Genomic DNA, 22,315 nt, shown 5'->3' on the forward strand with positions numbered 1-22,315 from the left:
AACTTTTTAACCCCCTTTTTCATGCTATTCAACATTATTGAACTTCATCCAATGAGCATGATTCATTTCTTATTTTTTTCCACCCCTCATACCACAGGCCTTTCTCTGTTGTTTGAATTTATATATGTGATATTCATAATCAACTCTTGCCATATATATATATATATATATATAGTTTTTTTTCAAAGCACTGTTATATATAAAATCAAAACGTGAACTATGATTCCCCGTGATTGTTTTCTCTTGTGTTTTGTAAGTTTTGTCCTACTGATGGCGTGCCATTCAGGAAGTAGAGCAGGTGAACGGCGTTGCCTCCAATCAGACTCCCAACCGGTTTGTTTGACATGCAAAACACACAACTAACCTTTTTGACCATCGCACAAGTCAAGGAGGAATTTGCTCATAATGCCCCTTGTCACTAGGTAAATATCTGTTGTTTGCAATTTGTACTGTCATCCCATTTTACAGCACTGTTTTTTTGTTTGTTTGTTTTAAAACAATTTTTATTATGCATTACCGTCTGCAGACTCTTCTTTGTCTTTGTGCTGGTCTGTGCAGCTGTCACGTCATTGATCACACGCTCGCATTCTGCACGAGGTGAGCCCCAAAACCGGACTCTGCCGGCTCCACGTCGTCGGCCTCAAACGTTTTAAAATACGACGAGGCTTGTGTCGTCTCATGAGTTGCACGCCGAACTCTTGTTTAACCCTTCCCGTTTTTGTTGTTGTCATTTGGACTTGTTTTAAAGTTTCCAAAACTCAAAGAAAATACAGTTTCAAAACGTGAACAATATTAATACTACAAAGCATCTTTTACAGGCCTTAGTTCTTCCACTTGTCAGAATATTTGAGAAGCTACTTTTTCCGCCCTGTTTTATGTTCCTTCATTCAATTGTATGTATATATATATATATATATATATATATATATTAATTCTCCTCTTTTGTTGCCAGTCAACTTGCCCTGTTTTCAAGTAAAAGTTTTATTTAAAACAATTTTGACCTGACCTTATTTTGGTTCTTTTCACTTTTTATTTTTTTTTAATTTTTATTTAAAAAAAAAAAGTATTTTCTTTTTGAATAAGAGTTCTTCTACATAATGTAGCATTTATGTTGTGCTGACAGTCAAACTGACCCATTTTAAACTTTAAAAACCAAGGATATATTTTGTCCATTTAAAAAAAAAATAAAAATAAAAAAATAAAAGTTGGTAAAAAGTCTACATACCCCCGTTCAATTGAGACCAAATTTAAGATACATTTCCAAATCTTTTCCACCATGAATGCGATCGATAACCTGCATACTCAAATGAAAAAATATTCAAGAGGGGGAAGTAAAAATAAACAACTGCAAAATGCTGCTCCACGTGTCCACACGCTCTTACAAACAGGGGATGTGTTCAGAATTAATTAAACACAATTTCAAGTGCCTCTGATGAACCTCAAATCCATTTCGGCTGTTCTAGTAGGCTTTTACTGAAATTTTCAACTGTCTCGTAGGGATGTTCGATACCACTTTTGTTTTTTCCAGACCGATACCAGTACGAGTATTCACTTTTGAGTGCTCATTGATACCGAGCACCGATACCACTAGTACCGTTGATATGTAAAATTTCAATTAACAAAGAGCTTTCTTTCTTTAAGATTCGCCGATGTGTCAAACCGCCGCAGTTTAGCGTCAAATACTGGCGAGAAGGACTGAGTTGATGTCAGACATTTCTTTTGCCTTAAGTATCGGTAGCTTGTAGCTTGTAGCAGCAGCCTTCACGAGTACCTAATACCTTGAAATAAGGTATCGGCATGATTTATTTAGAAAAATTATTATTCAGTTGTACAGGTGAATCACATTTAATGGAGGAAAAATCAATGAAATGTTTATCTTGGTGTAATTTATGTTAACAAAAACCCGGCATTTGAACAGGGGTTCTTATAGCTATTGTATTTTTGTTCCTGACATAACTGCAGGATGCATGCGTTGTTGTATTATGGTTTAAAATAATAAACCGTTACTCTCACTCTCCCATCCCTTCTCACGTGTAGCCAGTCCAGTAAGAGTCCTTGGCGCTGACGTCATGAAGACGTCTTCGTACTCTCTGTACCGCCAGTACGTTCCCTCCTCTTCTGGACGTCAATCGAGCCAGCGACAGAACCCAAACAATGTTTTTCATTCCCGTCAAAAGAGCCAAGATTCTAAACCGTTCCAACCGGAGGAGAGAAGACAAGGTGAAAACCTCGACAAGTACCAAGTGGTCATTCTTAAATCAGCTCCCAGTCATCCCTTTCGTCAGAGCTCCACGAACGCTGAAGAAGGTTCCAGATTTGAAGACCTTTCCAGAGTGGACGCTCCTAAAATGCCGGCGAGCACAAGAGATCAATCGGGAGTTAAGACAGTGCGGCAGTCGTCGTCTGTCCTTTCAGCGCAGCCAGGCCGATATTTGTCTGGACGCCGCGTGGACACAGACACGCACAACGAGATTCGACCCGGCAGATTTCCATTGAGACGTCCGACCGCCTTGAAGGAGAAAAACCTGGACGCCTCTGTTATCAAACACACTCCTCAGCTGGAAAAACTGACATCACCACTCGCTAACGGTAAAAAGGTACAGTCCTTTCTCTTCAAGCCTTCTTTCGTCAAACCGGAACATTTTGGGAAATCTATGAATTCTCCGGCAATTCTCCGGGACGAAAGGAAAGTGTCAACCGAAGAGGATGACAACGCGGTCGATGTGGCTCAGAATGCCGCTCGGTACCGAGCCACCTCGAGACTATACTGGCCACGACACTTCGCCGCGCAAAGTCACAAAGATGCATTCTCAGCGCATGTCCTGCCGCCAGTTGCTGCATCCAGATTGGTGGCCAGGACAACCAGGAAGCCCGTGCCGCTGACGTCCTCAAAAGCTTTCGGCAAGTCTCTGGGAATTCAAAATTCCCGCCGGCCAGCCTCCATTGCCTTCGCCAACAACTCTCCGCCCAATAAAGGAAAAGACTATGCATTCAAAATGGCAAATGTTTACCCCTTTTTGTCATCCAAATACAGTTTCAGCCGCAGACAAGTCGGACCTCGGACTACAGCTGCTCTGTCCACGTCTGGATTTCGACCTCCCAAAAAACTGGATCGCAGGCTGCTAAAACAGCCGTCGAATCATCGAGTCGAGGGCGCCAACGCTGCAACTCGACCGTCGAACAAGTCTGCCGTCCAACAGATTTTTGAAAGTCTGGAACGGAATATTTCTCAGGTGGCTAATACGAGCGCAATTCCCAAAACGTCTCTGCTGCACCGAAACGCGTCCGGCGGAAAAGAGGCCCCGACGTTTGCGGTCGGGCAAAACGAACCGCAGACCGAAACACCGAGGGGAGCGACAGCAGGTCACGTCGGCTCAGAGGGCCTCGCCGAGGGGAGGTCGAGGCTCTTCAGCACGTCCACCAGCAGCACGGTGCGAGGCAGACGCGTGCACGCCGCCCACCACGCCGGCCCCAAGCGCGTCGCCGGGAACTCGCCCATCATCAGGCTGCCCAAGCGGCCCAAAGGGGAGCCGAGGGCAAACGCGTCGACCACTCGGACGCCCACCACCGCAGCAGCTGTTTCGGACGTAACGGAGTTAGGAGTCAGGTTCTCCAGTACTGAGGTACCGGTGGCTACCAGAGAAACCTCAAGTCGTGGGGCAACTCTTGGCATGGAGAACGAAAATGAGAAGTCAAGCGGAAGTGAAGTGTCAGACAGTGGGCTGAATGAGGCTCCGCAGGAAGATTTGCTGGACCTACATTACCTCCGAATTTCGATGGGCAACGTCTCCTTCAAGTCCATCTGATCTGGATAAACATCAGGTAGGAGGGTTTATTATTGAATAAAACGAATTGAAAAAAAAAAAAAAAGTGTAAAACTACAACTGGCATTGTGGTTATGTCACTGAAAATTTCTTGGAATGTCTGGGTAATCACGACCGATCGGGCCAAATTAGAGCAGTCTTTTTTCTTCTGATTAGTCAGCAAAGGCCCGATTATCAGATGATCCTGAGCGATTATCCTGTGGTGTGTGTTGAGATTGTCCAGGCTGACAATTGTACATATTAAACCTGTTCAATATTTATGACAGCAAAATCTTAAAAGCAGTCCATTTTTCCTTGGCCATGGGTTCCCTCACAATAATAATAATTTAAAACAAAGTTAAGATGTTAATGATGATGCCGCTTCCTGAGAGAGATCCAAACTAATTCTTCACACAATTTGAGATGAACACAAAGACTTCAATCCGACTGTTCCTCGTGTCCTCATTCCTCCCATGCAGGCGGCAGCTCCTGAGTGTGCTGACAGGGATTTTCCATCTCCTCTTCTGCGTGCTGCTGAAATAACGACAAGATGGAAAAAATTATCTGCTTGCTTGTACAATTCTGTTGTCGTTGTGGTGCCAGAATGCATCAAGACAAAGGAACCGGTAATTATCACACATGAAACAAACTATTTCGGGCTTTCATTCACAACAACGTCAGAATTGATTCGCCAATGACGTCACTGGGAGGTCTACTCAAATGTTCTGGAACGTGGAACTATTAAAAGGATTGTCCAGGCTTCTGTGTCCACTAGAGGGCGGTGCTGGCCCACCATTAATACAGCGAGTACGCGCCATAGTGCCACAATGCTGCATCTTTTCAAAACGCACAGAATGTGCTTTCATTTATTCATCAATTTCAAAACAATGAACTGTTGTCTAAAAATGTCTGTGACAACAAAATCCCTCAAAGGTTCAATAATTATAGCAGACGTCAGAGCTTGGGGGTCTGAAAAAATAAAAAGAGATGATATATTTGTGACTTTTAATTTGGTGGTGTGTTGTGCGGTTTTTCAAAAATACTATCTGCTTTGGCTCAATAAGGTTGGGAATCACAAAATCAATGGTTTTGTCTTTTGAGGAGAACAGCTCTCTTAAAAGACACATTTTCAGATAAAATATTTCCTTGGTTGTTTAATTTCATACTTGACGGTTGTGCAGGCGCTCCGGAGCCCATTGTTTGTGCCGTCAATCAAAAGTACAATTTCCGTAATATGTCCCCTTTAAGTCAAGCCTTACAAATAAGTCTGTGGTTTAGTGCAGCCAACGAGGCGACCGAGGGCATCGGGTCCACGCTAAGCCGAGATCGGAGCCCCTAACGGGGGCCGTTCACATCACCTGACCCCTTTTTCCCAGCGAGCCAGCTCCACCTAAAATACCAACACTTTCCCCGAGTCGCCAGCTCCTTGAGAGAGGGGCCTCACCGTGGTGGAGAGTGTGAGGGGATCTGCCAGTCAAACACATTGTACATTGGATTAACACCCCCCCCCCCCTCTATGGAAAGTGGAGGGCTCCACTTTCCCAGCGTGTTGAACAGTATTAACGTTTGAGATGGGACCTCTTCAGTCCCAGCGTTTAGTTTACACGCTCTTTTCATGTGTGCAAACGACTTCCTCCACATATTTGGCCGCATGGTGTCCTCTTGCAGGGAGCCCCCGCCCCCCCCCCCCCCCCCATTCCAGTGAGGGGGAATTCTGTAGCATGTGTCCATGCTTTTCAGGGTGCTTTCAGTCAAAATAAAGTCTGGGAATCCCCTCACCTCATTCCTTTCTCAATGTGGCATTTTTCTGTCTGACTGCTAATTTTGCACAGAGCCGATGATAAAGATGAATCGATACCGATAGCGAACTCAAATATGTGTGTAAGGAAGACAGAGAAAGGCCTTTTGTTTTGCTAAGTATGTAAGTGGAAGAGGAGGATGACGGGGGGTTAGCTTAATACATGAGCAAATGGCCGCTTCTGCATTTGCGCTGAGGGAGGAAGGCAACACAATTACCCTACAACAAGCCAATCGTAGCAGTTTTGGCCGTGACTGTCTGAGTAAACTCTCTTTATTGAGTGTAAAAGTTAAATAGGAAGATGTGGGCTAGGGGGGAAAAAAAGCTTGGGGGGGATTAGCACAAGTGTCTTGCAGTCTACCAAGTGTAATCCAGGGGGTTTTAGTGGCTAAGGCAGACTGTTTGTTTATCTTGGTAAAACACACGCAGCAGACAGTTTAAAGATACTGGAAGAGAGAGTGAACTTTCAAAAAGTGTTTGCAGTGCAAATGTATAGGTGAACGATAGGAAGGAAGCAATTTGAATTGAGAGCTTCAAAGCAAAATGGCCGCCATCCTATTCAATTTCAGCCATCGGTTATGTATATGTAAAATTCACCCCCCAAAATAGCGGCTTCAAACCAAAATGGCCAACTTCATGTTCAATTCCGGGCGCACATCCTGGCAACTCTTATGATAGACACGGCCATGAAATTCCCTCATCCGCGACGGAGACAAAAAAGCAATTTCCTAAAGCTTACATTCTGTCAGCTTCCCGTCCTCTGCACCTTGCAGGAAGTCATAAAGACAAAGACTTCCTGTAACGTTGCCACCACGGAGCGAGCAGGGAATACTGTACGGGAGAGAGCGCTGATTTCTCCCTTTTTGGAAAGCACGGGCACTATCATTTGGTTTCTCTTTAGGAAAGTGCAAAAATCACTTTCTTTCTTTGGGAAATTGCAAAGATAAGTTTTTTTTTTTTTTTTTTTTTGCAAAGCACGACAAATATTTTGTCTTCTTTTTAGGAAAGTGCAACAACTCTCCACTGCGTTCCAAATTATTATGCAAATTCTATTTTTAGATTTTCACTTAAAAAAAAAAAAAAATTCAACTGGAAACCCATCAAAAAGTCCCAAGTTTAATGCATGTAAAAATTGTGAAGCTGTTATCAAATATGTCAAAATGTAACTTGTTTCAGATTGAAATAGCTTTTGATTTCAGTAAATATGACCTCCTAATGCTATAAATTCAACATACGACTATTTTCACTTCTTTAAAACCTGGCAAATGTCTTGTGCGTAATAATTTGGTGCAGTGCATTTTTTTTTTCATTTTTCCAAAAAATACTCCCAATATGTCATTAGGTGGTTTGAATTATATTCTGACCGTTGATGATTTGACAATTATGCCGACTGTCATTTGTATCAACTATTTAGGAAAATCTGGGGGGAAAAAAATCATCATTTGCATAATCAGTTTGGTGTGGAAGAACCCTTTTAATATGCAAGCAAACGTTTGAAATGGAGCGTGTGCAACATTTGCATATTATAAAGCGGAACTGTTGAATTATGTAACCTGAAGATGAAGCAATGTGCCATTTACCCCGAAAAAAAAAAAAAAACATTCAAAATATTTTAGCAGCTATTTACACTTGGTTTAAACAGTACTTCAGTAATACCAATATCCACCTTATCACAGAGTATTGGCATTAATGTGCTGATTAATGATTACGGAGTACGTACATAAATCCAGAGATGATCCACCTGCTGGCCTCCATCCTGCGTCCCTCGGTCATTTGAACTCGGTGACCTCCCATCCGACAGCTCGACCTCATCTTCCCGTTCCTCGGAGGCATGACGACCGCGTCGCCACGATGGCTGGGTGGCAGCTGCGCTCTCTTTCCACCCCGACATCACTGCGAATGTGGAATGTGGCTAACATTTGCCTTTACAACAATGAGGTGTAACATTCAAATGTATCAAGTCTGCTTTTTCTTTTTTTTTTTCTTTTGTTTTACATCTTTCATTTCTACAGTCTGTGCACCATCACTACCTGTTCAGGTCAGGTGACCTTGGCCATCTGTGGATGAGCCAAAAACAAACAAAGATAACAGTTGTCATTACCTTAAGAAGTATGTTTCTGGAATGCGGGATGAAACGACCCGGAGAAAAGCGAAGCGAGCACTGTTCGGACTTGATTTTCACACCTCCGCTCTTCTTTGCCTCAAGATCAGAAGCGTGCGTCACACATCCACGCCAGCTAATTGTGGCTTTTTTTTTTTTTTTTTTTTCATTCTGCCAAAAAGCAGCAGCTCAGTTTCACAAAAACAAAAGACACCATGAGTCCATCTGTTGTTTGACTGTAATTATTTTACTGGAGTTTTGTTGTGTTGCTTGATTTGTTTGTCAAGCAACAAATCAATGGCAACACGAACACATTCTTGCCATTCGGTACCGTCGCACATATGAAAGACAATTGAGCAGACTTTTCACTACGAAGCACAAATGAAGTGTATTTCAAAGGAACATGCGCTGGGAAGGATTGTCGAGGGCAGTTTGAACAAATACTGGTGCGTTGTTAATTGAAGCAAAGTAGTGCTTGGGCGTTTACTTTGGGCTGTTTACAGCAGGGATGGGCAAATTTTCGTCATCAAGGGTCACGAGAGAATTATCGGGTTAAAACATCAGCTCTTTGCAACAAAAGCCTTTATCTTAGTTAACCGGGGGAGAGTTCCATTTAAAACAAAGGATGAGCGCCGTAGGGCGCCTCTTGAGGAGAAGTTTCTCCTGGCGAGCTTTGGCACTGAAGTCTCCTCATCAGAGCCACGGCCGACCGAAAAGTCCCCTGATAGATCCGTTTCGCACCAGAGTTATATACATCCAAAGGGAGAAAATGTACAGAAAAACAGACGTGGTATATAGCACGACCCATGTGATGGGTTAAATAAGACAAAACAGACAGGCACTTAAGTGCTGATGCAGATATGAACAGATGAGGTTGGAGAAGAGCTCAAATGCAACGTTCCTAAAAGCTAACAGGCTAGCATTAGCGTGAGCGGCAAACACGATTTCGCAGAACCACGAGTAACACATTATTGTTCCTGAGAGGAAAAAGGATTAAGTGAGACACAGTCGACTAACTAGGAGGTGCCACGTTGGTCAAAAGTCAGATTTACGGGGGGGACCGCCGCATACTATGCGTGGATTTTGTTTCAATTTTTCACATTTTCTTCTCCAATGTATATTGTTTTCCTTTTTTAAAGGGGAGCCAATCCCGAAAACACTGATTCGAGTTTTATCCTCGCTTATTCAAGAATATTTTGGGTTTAATGTCATTCTAATGGGCGCCAATTATCTGTGGATTTTTGGGGAATAGCGGGGGGTCCACTGCACCTCTCGCATGCACACACAAAACTTTCACAGACACCCAAAAACTCACACTCAACAAAAATGTTTTACCCCAAAACTCTCACGCATAAAAAAAAAACCAAAACAAACAAGAACCGAAAGGACTCACTCACCAAAAAAAAAACTCTTCCACACTGACACACATCTCACACATACACTCACAAAACTAACAACAAACAAGTCTTTCACACACACGCATCATAAAATCTCTCTCTCACCCTAACCTCCCGAACGAGAGATTTTTTGTGTGAGTGAGGTTTTTTTGGGTGAGTTTTTTTGTGAGCGTGAGAGTTGTTTTTGAGACATAAAGGTTACTTTCGGTCTACGCGGCACCTCCTAAGCGACTGTATGGCTCGTCCTGAATTGTACGGTATGCTGAGGCATTTTTTTTTTTTTTTTTTTTGCTACTAGTTTTCAAAATACTCGTGGCGTATGGCTGTAGTTCATGGCAAACTGAGTGAAAACATTTGAGGAGAAAACATAAACGTGTCGTGGAATAAAAGTGGCAACAATAATAGCGGAAAGCTAATAAGCGGCCATGCCAATAGTCGACCAGACTGATGAAATCTGATTCATGAAAAATAAAAGCTAAACTATCATGCTTGACCTTTGACATGATTGTTTGAGGTGCTATCCACTGTTAGTGGGGGATTTAAAAAAAAAAAAAAAAAAAGCTCAAACGTTTCACACACACACACACACAAGAAAAAAAATGTCTAGTCTGAAACAGGCACTTTTCACACCTCCATAAATTTTCTTTTCCATAAACTTAATATTAAGATGAGAGTTGCCGTTTCGTGGGAGAACTTAAATTCCTTTTTTTTTATTTTTTATCCTTTTACACTTCTGTTTGGCTTCCACTCATGGAATGAAAGCTAGTTTTTTTTTTTTTTGAGAACATCACTCCGCACACATTCCCCATTGCTTTGCGCAACCGATGGAAAAAAAAAAAAAAAAAAAAATCATAATAAAGTTTCTCTCCGGGGGCGTGTCTCCCCCCCCAGCCCCCCCCCCAAAAAAGGGAGCGAGCAGAGATTTGAGCGCTACCAGATTGTTCCTCCAAGGACGACATCGCTGGCATCAGCACTCTGAAAGCAGATACAGAAAAGTGTATGGTTAGAACAATTATTCTCAAAAGCAATAGAAGCACTGAATTAACTGAATATACAAAAACAAAACCTACAAATAAAATGAAATGCTTTTATAGTAAACAGTACCAAGTAACAATAAACAAGTAGAAACAAGTATGTATTTTTTTAATTTCCTCATTGAAGCACAGTTTTAATATAAAAAGAAAGCTAAGTATTTTTGGACATGTTACTTGGTTTAAAAAGTTTGAGAAGCACTGGGTTAGAAGCATAACACAGATATGAAAGAATAAATAAATACCCTCAAATGCATATACAGTGCTGCTTGCCGATCAGGTAAATCGTATCGAATGAATAAAAGAATATCTTGGCCAGGAGAACACATTGAACCGAAACTCCATAAAGAGCGTCGGTAAACACTGCGAACAAACAAACCGAGGAGGGAGGGGGGAAAAAAAAAAAAAAAAAAAGTGATAAAGGAAAGCGCGAAGGCACTTGACGCTTGTTTGTTTTAACAATCAGGTCATCGCTGCTGCTCCGAGGGCCTCGCGCTCAAAGTCGAAAATTCACGTTAATGCTGCTGTGCACAAAAAACAATTCTGTCCAAACAAACCCCCGAAAGAGGTTTTTTAATGGCTTCATGGACTCTAATGGAGCAAATTTGATTTGAAGAAGTGGAGATACCCTCCGCTGACTGCACTATTAGCGATCACGACTTCAAAGTTTTTAGGAGATAGCAGCCGTCTTGAGTACAAGTAATAGGTTATGAGTGATAGATGGCGGAAGCAGTTTAACAGATAGTGAACAATTCTTTAAAAAAAAAAAAAAGACTTCTAGCTGCTTACTGTTACTCCAACTTGAGGTTTACTGTCAAACTCAAAGAATTACATACGTATTTATCTAGACTACATAACTTTGTCTGATGAAAGCGTTCTAGCTTAATGCTGACACACAATGTCAAACGACATAGACGGGCTAACGAAACTAACAATGTCGTAGGATTACAACCTTTTAAGGAACGAATATTTGAACAATTCACAAGTAGAAAGATAATATAACGCACATGCATTTTTTGTCTTTATCCTCTGCAAAACTGAATTTCAATCACCACACTGTCAAATGCTAGTGAGCCTTGCGCTTGCACGAAAATCAAGATATGGCACCGTTTGCGCTGTATGTGGCTCAAGACGGCCACAAACAAGCTGAAAGAGGTTGTAAAAAAAAAAAAAAAAACAAAAAAAAAAACAAATGAGGCCTGAGGGTTAAACTGTGAACAATATGCCCAATATGTCAACAAAGCGGAGCGTGAAAAGTTGCAGAAGGCCACGAGTGGATGAATGACTCATGCTAAAAGTAGCCCAAACAACAAACGAGAAAGCCTCCAATTTTTCTCCAATTTCCCAGCACTGCTCGCGTCCTCTAATTGCTGCTCTATATTTCCGTCCCTCCCTCTCTCCTGGTTTGTCGTCCTCCTGATGCGGCGAGCTATATTTAGCGGCCACCCCGGCAGCCATGACGGCCTAAAACAAGGCTCAGCTCCCACATTTCACCCACCCTAACTCCGCACGGCAAAACGGCAACCGACGGGGACTCCGGCGACAGGTCGAAAGAACGCGCTCTGCTGCGCTGCAAAGACACGCTCATGCACATGAGACATAGACACTATATTTAGTCTCATAATGATGACCCTTCTTCAATGGCAGACATGTTAAATTATACAGGCAAAGACTGCGCACATCGGTCCGTTGCCTGAGGTTAATGCACTGACTCACACTCTCTAAAAAAAAAAACAAAAAAAAAAACACGAATCTTCTTCACTGCCTTTTCCAAAAAAGAACTTTCTTCAGGCGCTCGGTTGGCTAAATCAGCCGTACAGTTAGGAGTAGCATTCGAATTTTAAAATGAAACATGCACATGTTGAAATAAAGAGGTTACAGACAACATTGACAGCCTCAAGAGTCTGACTTTTGTCAGAAACTGCTCCCTGGCTTGTTCCTGTATGTGTGTGTGTGTGTGTGTGTCTGTAATTAAGGGAGTCTGGGTCTATTTCGCAATCCTGTCAAAAATGTTAAGTCTCCCTGTTTTTGTTTTTTGGGAAGAGGGGTCGTCTGTCACTGTCCCGCTGCCATAGATGGGCTACCATAGATGCCACGGTAACTATACGCCTCGAAACAACTGCTACTTTAAAACACACGGAGTGAACCGCGATATAGCGGGGGAACACAGTAATTCCATCCACGGTACCCGAAAAGCTGGTGACAAATGCTGACATCACGTGGGGGCTGTGAACGCAGCGTGTGTGCTCTTCAAAGTTATTTTCCAAACATTGCGCTGAGCGCAGCTGGCGGGGCAAAGGGCTCGGAAAAACGAGTCCTGCGTGCACTTTCACCTCGCCGCCGTCAATCACTTTTTAAGCAACGCTGAGAGTTACGTAACAAAGCTATATGGCAAGTACTGTGCAAACAGGTCTGGGTGTGTGTATGGCGCATCAGACCAACACGGGCGGGCATATGGCAATGAACCTGGGCAAATAAGGTGACAAATTGCACTTCATTTCAATCTTGCAGTTTTCAAAGACGGAGAATTTAAAGTGCTGGCTTCATTGTGCATTTCACTGAGTGGGCATTCCAGGAGCCGGAATGCGAGGGGACAGGAAGTCAGTGCGCCAGCGCTGAGTTCGGGGGGGGTCATGGAGGGAGAAAAGCATTTTCAGGGGGCAGTGGGGGGGGGGGGGGGTCAAAAACGTCAGGTTATCCCAGGTTGGGTTCACCAAAATCGGATTCTTTTTCAGAAAGATTTTTTTCCTTCGGTACTGGCACACTAAACAAAGACACGTTAGTTTAATGCTAACATCCAATGGGAAACACCATAGGCACGCAGGCTAACAATTAGCATCTGATGAATGTAGTAGTGTTGTTACCCTTTAAGCAATGGATATCTGAACACAACGATGCAGTAACACAATGTCGACCAATAATATCACAAAACTCACAGTATATATTCTTTATCCTTTGCAAAGATCTTTTTTTTGTTTTTTGTTTTTTAAAATGCTGCCTTATTAAATCATATATATCCAAAAATGTAATTATCATCTTCAGAAAACGTTGCAAATCACAAAACGTCAATTGAAACATGAGCCATACGCTCATTTTGTCTGTTTCTTGGCAGGAATTAACATAATTTTTTTGCCGCTAAATTGGCAACCCTAACTTTTTATAAACTCGCTTTTTGATCTCAGCCATGTTGTCGATGCTTTTAACTACAGTAGTCACAAAAAGAAACAGATTATCCTGATGACCTCCCGGTGATATTGAAAATATGTCACGTTGTGAAAACACGTCACGTGCCCTCCATTCCTGCACCGAATCTCTACATCGCGAGGGCAACCTGAAAATTTGCACAAAAATGCTGCCCTGGACGCTTGGGCAAAGTCGGCCTACTTGCTCGTAAAAATGTTGTTCTTGTGTAACGCAGGTTGAAATGTGACATGGAACAGCCAGTCCTTGGCCGCCACACATTGAGAACGAGCCAACACGACTAAAGGGTTTTGGGCATGTCATTTAATTGCTCTCTCTTTCTGTCACTACCACACACACACACACACACACACACACACATACACACACACATATGTGTTGGCAGTGTGAGGCATAAATGATAACACAAACCGGTTGGGTCCTCAATTCAGAGAAACGACTCTCCCAGAATCTCTTTACGATCCGAGCGTATGAAATCCAAACTGTGCGTGGAATATCATTTGAGAAAGGAGTTGTTGTTTTTGTTTTAAGGGGGACATACACTCCTCGCAAACATTTAGGGATATTGGGCTTTGGGATGACATTTCAGCATGAACCTAAAATGCATTTGAACTTAATTTGAGCTTCTGTTCAATGTTTCAGGGTTAGTCCAGTTCAGTAGGTTGGAGAACAACCCCAAAACAGTTATTGGTCGTTTTTTCCCCGCTTATTCAATAATTCTTTGGGTTTAAAAATAATAATAATCATAATAATAATAATAATTCCCTGAAAATGTTGGGAAATGAGAGTGTGCGCGTTTATGTCATAGCCATACACGACTATACATGAAACAGACACAAAAACGAACTCATGCAAGTCCACTTCTAATACATCACATACGCAGCATTGGGTGGCCGACTTCAGTGCGATGACGCGTGCGCTTACCAAGCTAGCGCGCGTGTGCGCCCTGAACAAAAGGTGATTACTCCTGTGCACAATCTGCCAGCCCCCCCCCCCCCCCCCCCCCAACAAAGAACAAAATGTCACCAGCTGGCACGCACGCTCGCGTGTCCCTTTTAAAGCTGATGACAATTGCTTCGGAATACAAACCATGTTATTACTGAAGAAGCATGGGCAAGGTTAGCTTCCCGCTTCTTGACCGCGGATCGCTAATGAGTAAACATTAACTACTTATGCACGCCTGTCTCGTCTTCTTTCCCGAATCGGAGGCTTGCTGTGGTGAGTACATTGGGTTCATCGCTGGGATGATGCAATCGTGGGGTTTTTGGTCGAGAAACAATTGCCCCCCATGCAGTCTGCCAGCCATAGCTTGGACCGTTGCAAAATGGCCATGCAGCATATGTAACCGCGCTTCATTGAGACAAAAGTAGTGTTTTGGCGCCCTGTTGTGACACCTTAGTGCCAAGGAACTATGTTGAAGTTGGTTGAGGATCTACATTTAGACAATAAGCAGTGCTTTGCCGCAATTTTGTGGCAATTGTGGAACTACGATGGATTGAGTCGAGGAGCTTCATTTGGACAGAATAAGAGCTCTGCCGCCATCTCGTTGGCATCTTGGTGCCAGGGAACTATGTTTAAGTGAGTTGAGGAGTGTCATTTCGACAAAAGTAGAATAAAATGTGTAATATTACGAAAATAAATTTTGAATTTGAAATGACGACTTTACTCCCGGAAGATTTTTATCCCGATAAAATACGTCTTTGTTATTACGTCAGGATTATTTTATTACACGCACGCACGCACGCACGCACGCACGCAGTGCCCCCGGCAAAGTGGGCGATTGAATAAAGCGAAGGCCGCAGGCAACAGGAAGCAGTTAGTGGCATTACGTGGCCGCCGCTGACGCCAGGTTGACGTGGAGATGAGCCGGCGCACGAAAAGGTTAACAACCGCTCTCCGGACATTAGCGGCAGCGCTGAGCAAACAGCTGCCCTCCTTTCGCTTCGATCCGCACTCACCACTTACGTAAGATCTGCCTTCCTCTCGTCCTTGGAGGAGGAGGAGGAGGAGGTGGGTTTGCACGCACGTTTGCGACTGACACACGTGGTTGCGGCAACAGTGTAGGTCAGTGTTGCACCTCTGTGCCAACTGGAAAATGTTTTATTTCCCTCAATCGAAAGCAGACTCTCAGCTGCAGCCTGGTACGGCATTTAATTTTGCACGACACGACACTATGACGCAAGAAGAAGGCCCCCGCTGGTCCCGTGCTCTTTACGTTTCTAATTTCAAACACACCATGTCCAAATGTCACTTCCTCTTCTTTGCACGATGCTCTTTCACCTAGAACATTGTTGAAATGTGCAGGAACAACATTTCAGGTGTTTTTTGTTTTCAACAATGAAAATAATCTACATAACGGAGCACCATCAGAGATGTTAACTCAAAAGGGACATTGTGGAAATTAAAGTCCGCTTAGCTTGGCGCTAACAAACAATGCAAAGCGGCATCGACATGCTCACGGTTAGCACTGATGGTTGCGGTTTTAGAAGGAACGGATATTTGTACACAGCGGAGCAACACATAACAAAACCCAGACATATAATTCTTTATCCTCTACGAAAAATGGCTAATATCATACGATCTTACTATTCGTAACGATTCTTCTTCGTTTGTGTCTGCCCGACTGTATTATACTGCCTCCCGGTGGACAAACCAGGCACACCAGAAGGAGCAGCACAATGAAACGAGTTGCAGCATTCAATCGTGATGCACCAATGTATATCAGACTTTTGATTTGATTTCCTTTGTTTAACCAGAGCAGGCAATTGACAACAGTTTCTCCATTTCCAATGCCGACCTGGAGGCAATTTAGCGGTCAGCATCTTGCCCAAGGACACTTCGACAGCAGGCGGTCGGAGCTGGCATTTGAACCACCAACCCTTCGGTCAGTGGATGACACCCGCTCTACCGACTGAGCCACGGCCAATAAAACACCCGGTAATTTTTGTCATCGTCATTCCACGTTTTTTTGTACGACAATACCTTGAATCATGTTCAAACCGGCGCTATTTTCACCATGTTAGCCGCACCTGAGCTCACTCCGAAATCAACTCTGACCTCATCGCGTCCGCTCAGTCGGCTCCACCCGCTTAGCTCACGCGCGCCGAAATACGTTCTACGATTCGCACGCAGACACGTGAACAAACACGATTAAAGCCAGACATGTCCCTTGTATGAGAGCTGCCTTGTTAGTAACACTTAATCATCTTAGCGCTCACCATCACCCACCCGGGGAATAAGCGCTTTACGGAGAAGCGCGGTCAGCGGCGCGGCTCGGTGATGCCCAGAACACACGCAGATCAGCCCGGAGACACGGGGAACTCGGGCACAGAGGTGTCGAGTAACTAAGTCCAAATTCTTCGTTGCCTGACTGAAGTAGACATTTTCGGTATTTACGTCACTGGGGTGTTTATTTTTCATCCTACTTGTTACTTCTGCTCTGCACATTTGCACACAAATAATCTGTACTTTCTACTCCTCACACTTACGGGTGCAACAATATTTTGTGATCTTTTTAAACACACACGTCAAATTTTGATTAGAGCAAACGAAAACCCCAAATTCACCATCTGTCGAAACTACAATATTACGTAACAAACAATCGAGAAACAATGTAAATGATTTTTAAAGTAGAAATGAGGTGGAAAATTGCCCCCTGAACAGTATTTTCCCGTGTTTAATGAATCTCTATAATGAAGTACTGAAATAAACGGACCTTTCTAGAAAGTTCAGTCAACCCTTGAATTTATTCCCCCTTGCATTACTGTACGTAGTTTTGCAACCATGACTTTTACACTTTCACTTGACTAAAAAGGTCACGTTGATACTTCAACTTCTACAGAAGTTATCTTAAACCCAAACAGCTTCCCCGTGAGTAATGAAGTAATGAATGTGTGTCGGGTTGGACGGAAGGGCTGGGCAAATAAGGAGGCGAGTGTGAAAAGAGGGAGAACCGTCTTCCTCCTCCTCCTCCTCCTCCTCCTCCTCCTCTTATGCACTCAGTCACCTCGGCGGGTTGGTGGGTGGCTGCGTCGTTCTTTCAGGCTGCGCCCGAAGCGTTTCCAGAGCCGGCAGGCGGCCAACGCCACCGCGCACAATCGACGCTCTGTGGCCGACATCGCGATTGTACGAGGCGCTGGGGACCACGCCGCACGTGCACGCGCAGTTACACTCTCACACACCGAGTCACACACGTGCGCACTTAAAAGTCACACTCTCGCCCTTGCTCTCAAAGCTAGCGAAAATAAGTGCAATCAACACCCCCCCCCCCCAATCGATCAAATCAAGCGAAGGCCCTGCTCTCAAAGCTAGCGGAAATAAGTTGGGGGGGGGGGGGGGGGGGGGGGGGGACAACAACAAGAGGACTGCTTCTTCAGAAAGAGGAAAAAGGTCAAATGATGAGACAGAAGAAGAGCCTCCAACTTCCATGAAAAACGAGCCTGCGTTTTAGGGACAATATTTGCAGTGCTACTTTCAAAAACGGGTTTATCGCTACTGGTGATTCTTCCGCACCGAGGCCACTCTGCACAATACGGCCTCGCAAATGAAGCGATGAGGGCTTCAGAACTGTCCCACCCCCCCCCCAAAAAAAACAACAACACTGAATACTGTGCTTCCATTTTCTGACTGGACATTAGTAACACACTTGTCTCACATTACCCCCAAGATGGGACCGGCTTGTTGGAGAAGACAAGTGCAGGCCTCCACTTTACTTACCGCCACTGCAATTGAATTTTTAAAATAGTCAATTGCATTTTTAATCATTTGTTTTCATTTCTTCCTGTATATTACAAAACAAATAATACACAGAATTCTGGGAATTGTGTTGCGTTATTTATTTCTGCCTTTTTCCTCCATAACTCAGCAGTTTTTCCCTCTCCACGTGCCCAGAAACTGCTTTCTTGTCCAATCCTTTTGTTGTGAAAAAGGCATATCAAGCACCTTAAGTGTTTGCACATCACTGAGGCATAACGGGGAAAAAAAAAAAACAACTCTTTGATGCAAGCCATACAAATGGCCGGAAAATAAACATTTCAGACATCTATGCAGAGTTTCAAGGCTGACGAAAGGCAAGGCAAGATTTATAGAGGAGCAAAGTTTAACCTTAGTGCATTATTAATGAGAATTCATATGATGAACACACAATCCGTGACTGTAACCCTGCTTGCGTTGTCCTTTTTTCCCCCCCCCACATGCAGCAATCGAAATCTGGAGGACACATTCATGTTAAATATTTTAAGAGCTTGAGGTTCGACAGGACCCGTTTCCCAGGGGTTGCGTGTGTCGAAAAAAAATTAAACATTTTTTTTTTTTACCTCAGCCACAAACGTGTACAGGCTCGTTCTGACCACCTGCAGTATTTGTACTGTGGCTTTTTCTTTTGTGTGCATATTCAACTCAGATTACGCCGACCAGCATTTGGATTCGCCTAATTGGACAGAGGCGCTGAACTGTGATGGGATGATGTTCCTGTCGCGGCGGACGCGGATGACCTCATCAAAAACACCTTCGCCTTTTTATACAGGGGATTACTACACACACGCACGAAGCCGTCAACATTCCCCCAAAACCCAAACAGAGGCCAGATTGCCGATTTCCCACCCAAACAAAGCGAGGCTGAGACTTGAGCAAACTGAATCTCCTTGAGTTGAACAAGACAACTTATCTGACCTCAAAGAATCTTATCTTAAAGGGGACATATTATGGAGAAATTGACTTTTTAATGGCTTAGATAGAAATTGTTGAGTCTCTGGAGTGCCTGCCCATCCATCAAGTGTGAAATTAAACAACCAAGTAAACTGTTCCAACATTGCACGTTTCAACAAGTCAATCATCTTCACGGCATTTTCAGGTTAGGCTTCAGCAGTGAAGTGCTGCCTCCACGAATGAAAATCTGATCAAATCGCCATTGTTGATGTCGCTATATTGGCCGCTAATTCTTCAAGAGTCAAGGAGGTTTAAAGACACACGCACACATGGGCATGGGGGAGGGGTCGAGTAGGGGGATCATGTACCGTCCACGTGGTTGCTGTTTACATAACGCGCTGTTAGACTGACCTGGATTTCAAAGCCTGTCATCATAAACAATCAATACTGTTCGAGTGCGTGTTTGAAAGCCTTAAGAAAAATGCACGCGCTTGCATGAATGCAGCCACCAATGATGCAGATGCCGCTTTTCTAGTGTACACAGACTATTTCTAAACTACCAGCGCTTGATGGTGGCAGAGAACCTCACAACAAGCAGCAGAGAGCGAACAAGTGCTTTCGCTAAATTGTTTTATTGCCACTCCCAGTTGAAGTTTCAAACTAAACATAAAACAAAAATAATTACATCTTGTGTATTCAACCAAACCACATAACGTTGCCTTACAAAAGTCCACTAGCTTAATGCTAACACGTAACGTGAAACGCCATAGAGGGGCTGAAAACACGAGCATCGATATTGCGGTATTACACCTTTAAACAACTTCTATTTGAACAAAAACAGTAGCAACACATGGACACAATGAATGCGCAAATTCAAGTGTCTTAATACCACTTTAAAGGAGAAAGTGGAATAAAATTCACTTGACATGATGCAAAGTGTCTAGACGGGAGGAGACAGAAAACACACATGCAGTCGATAGTGATCCAATTGGCCAGTTATGCATGCGTTTTGTCCAATTAGCAGAGCGAACAGACCTGCCTCTGTGCACTGGAAACACTGACATTGAGAATTTAAAGAAGGCCTGAGGGGACTGGGGGAGGACTATTTAGTCAGGTAAAGGTTTATACAATTATGTGCACATGGTTGCATTCAAAACCTTGATCCCAAAGTGATGAAAGAGAATAAAAAAAAAAAAAATGATGCGGACGGTTAAGAAAGATGATAGATGGTTAAGACGTAAAATATTTGTATTTTGTGACAGTGGCCTCTTGGAAAAGTCATTTCGACCCTTTGCATGCGTGTTCCGTACCGAGTGAGGACTGACAGTAGCAGCCACACCATATTTGTTCTTTCCAAGGGATAAAGACTATATGCCTGTGAATATTTGTATATTATCTGTCAATATGTGCCATTCCACCATTTGTGTTCAAATATCCGTTGCTTCAAGGGTTATAACACCGGCATGTGGATGCTATTTTTAGCACGTCTACGGTATTTCCCATCATGTGTTAGCATTAGCATTAAGCTAGCAGAGATAAAGGCTAAGCTTTGGGGTTGTTTTGTGTTTCGTTTGACAGTAAACGAACTGGGAGTGCCAATAAATAGCTTGAATGTTTTTTTTTTTTTTTTTTAACTATTGGTATCTGATTCTATCTGCCAATCTGCTGCTTTTTGTGGAGTTGAGTTCACTGCCACCAGGAAATGTGATATGATTGTAATACCATTCTTATCATATCAAACTTTTATATCCTGATAACGACTTGCTGGTGGCATGTTTTGCAGATTACTGTTATCTGGTAGGTGTTTGATTTTTTATTTTGATTTTTTTTTAAACCAAAACACGAGAATACGGTTTCCTCTTTTCGGCACCAACTCTTCGCGCTGTTTGCGCTTTGTTCTCTGCGCAACGCTCCGCGTCTAACATGTTGTTTACATCTATGCTCCCCTCTAGCATTGGCGGAAATGAGTATTTGCGGGTGACGCAACCATCGTTCATTGTTCGAAGTTAGTGTAGCGTCCGATGTTTAGGGCATTTAAAGTCAGTATTTGTCACACAAATACTCACAAACTCATATTCACTTGGAGCGCAGGCACACTGCATACTGACAAGTGATTTGAGTTAAGAGCACAACAAACTTTTAAGTCAAGGTGACACTGTATGTACTTTTCAAGAGAGATTTTTCTCCAAAATATGTGCCTTGGCTCAACTCGGCTGTGTTATCAGGGTACGAAATGATGCCAATTTTTTTTATGTGGTGGGGGGCAGCGTATATAAAATCCTGTTTTGTTTCTAGATAAGATCCCTGTCATTAAAGCAGACATAACATTTAAAACGCGTGACGAACAAGATAAGTCACAGATTCTAAACATGTACCCTTTGTTTATGATCATTCCTGGCTCATTGACGTCAGCCCGCCCGATATACGAGACGAGTTACAAAAAATGCCTTTAAAGGATGAACTGAAGTAAGAGAAGAGAGGGGTTGGTGAACCATATTGGAGGGAGGGAATTTCAAAAATCCATCAGCTGAGGACAAAGTCACATAGAGAATGATACAAGGTGGTAAACATCAAGACACCATTCTGGGAGTGAAAGGGAATTCGGGAGATCGCGAAGGCCTGGATGGATCAGACTGCAAGACAAACTAGCTAATGTTAGCAGTAAAGTTTGCACGTAAACATGCCGGGGTTTTGTCAAATCATGCTCTAAAGCGTCGGTAAACATTGGTTTCTGCGCATGACTAAATGTTGACAACGGCGACCAAGTATGTTGACATCGTCGAGCAAGGGGGACAATGCACCAGACGCATTACGCAATCCTATCGGTCGACGTCAAGGTGCGCTGTCTGAGAGTTGACGTATGTAGTATCTCACACTACACGGAAGACTCCCCCCCCCCTCAAAAAAAAAAAAAAAAACCCCAAAAAAACAAACATGCTAGACTTTTCATTTTGGCGTCTTAGAGCTATCGTAGGGCCAAATCGTTGGCTGTGGATTATGTCGCACTACAAGAGGTTTTGTCGTTCCCGACAAAATATTTCGTTCCCTATCCGGGAAATCGGGCTAATAACGGGGCTAAAGTCCTGCTGTCTGATCTTGACACAAGACTCTTAAGAAAAGGATCATTTATTGGCAGAGGAAAAGGGGGGTGAGTGGGATGCGGGAGATGAAAGTGGGCGAGCGTAGTCCAAAGGCATTTGCGAGACTGTGTGAGTGAAACCCTGGCCCCATCTCAACATTCACAGTCAATGTGTAACATTCTCGCCAGCCGCAGTGGTGGCCTGCAAGTATTTCTATATAAAAATGCTCAATCCGTGCGGTCTTCAAGGGCGACGTAT

The 22,315-nt window shown here is 43.4% G+C and overlaps 2 protein-coding genes across 4 annotated transcripts in view; one reads left to right on the forward strand and one right to left on the reverse strand.

Annotated features, from left to right (window-relative positions):
- The first annotated feature begins 256 nt into the window (after nt 1–256).
- On the forward strand, nt 257–4,812 carry LOC133472775 (uncharacterized). The gene is made up of 4 exons (XM_061764100.1): nt 257–422; nt 527–597; nt 2,038–3,822; nt 4,283–4,812. The coding sequence occupies exons 1-3, from the start codon at nt 406–408 to the stop codon at nt 3,804–3,806; spliced, it is 1,857 nt and encodes a 618-aa protein (XP_061620084.1). The 5' UTR covers nt 257–405; the 3' UTR covers nt 3,807–3,822; nt 4,283–4,812.
- si:ch73-335l21.1 (insulin receptor substrate 1-B) overlaps nt 3,813–22,315 on the reverse strand; it is a 31,671-nt gene continuing 13,168 nt past the window's right edge. For 2 of the 3 annotated variants that reach the window (XM_061764076.1, XM_061764077.1), the window contains exon 4: nt 7,929–10,074. In XM_061764076.1, coding sequence (XP_061620060.1) covers nt 10,067–10,074 — 8 coding nt within the window. In that variant the 3' untranslated portion in view covers nt 7,929–10,066. Of the gene's footprint in view, nt 4,338–7,321; nt 10,075–11,628; nt 11,644–22,315 lie in introns of those variants that run through there. The other variant, XR_009786821.1, reaches the window with a different exon arrangement.

Source organism: Phyllopteryx taeniolatus, chromosome 23 (assembly GCF_024500385.1).
Source record: "Phyllopteryx taeniolatus isolate TA_2022b chromosome 23, UOR_Ptae_1.2, whole genome shotgun sequence".
NCBI lineage: Eukaryota > Metazoa > Chordata > Actinopteri > Syngnathiformes > Syngnathidae > Phyllopteryx > Phyllopteryx taeniolatus.

Coding starts and splice junctions, on each gene's coding strand:
- LOC133472775 (XM_061764100.1), top strand. Junction 598..2,037: donor ACGCTCGCATTCTGCACGAG/GTGAGCCCCAAA, acceptor TCTCACGTGTAG/CCAGTCCAGTAAGAGTCCTT.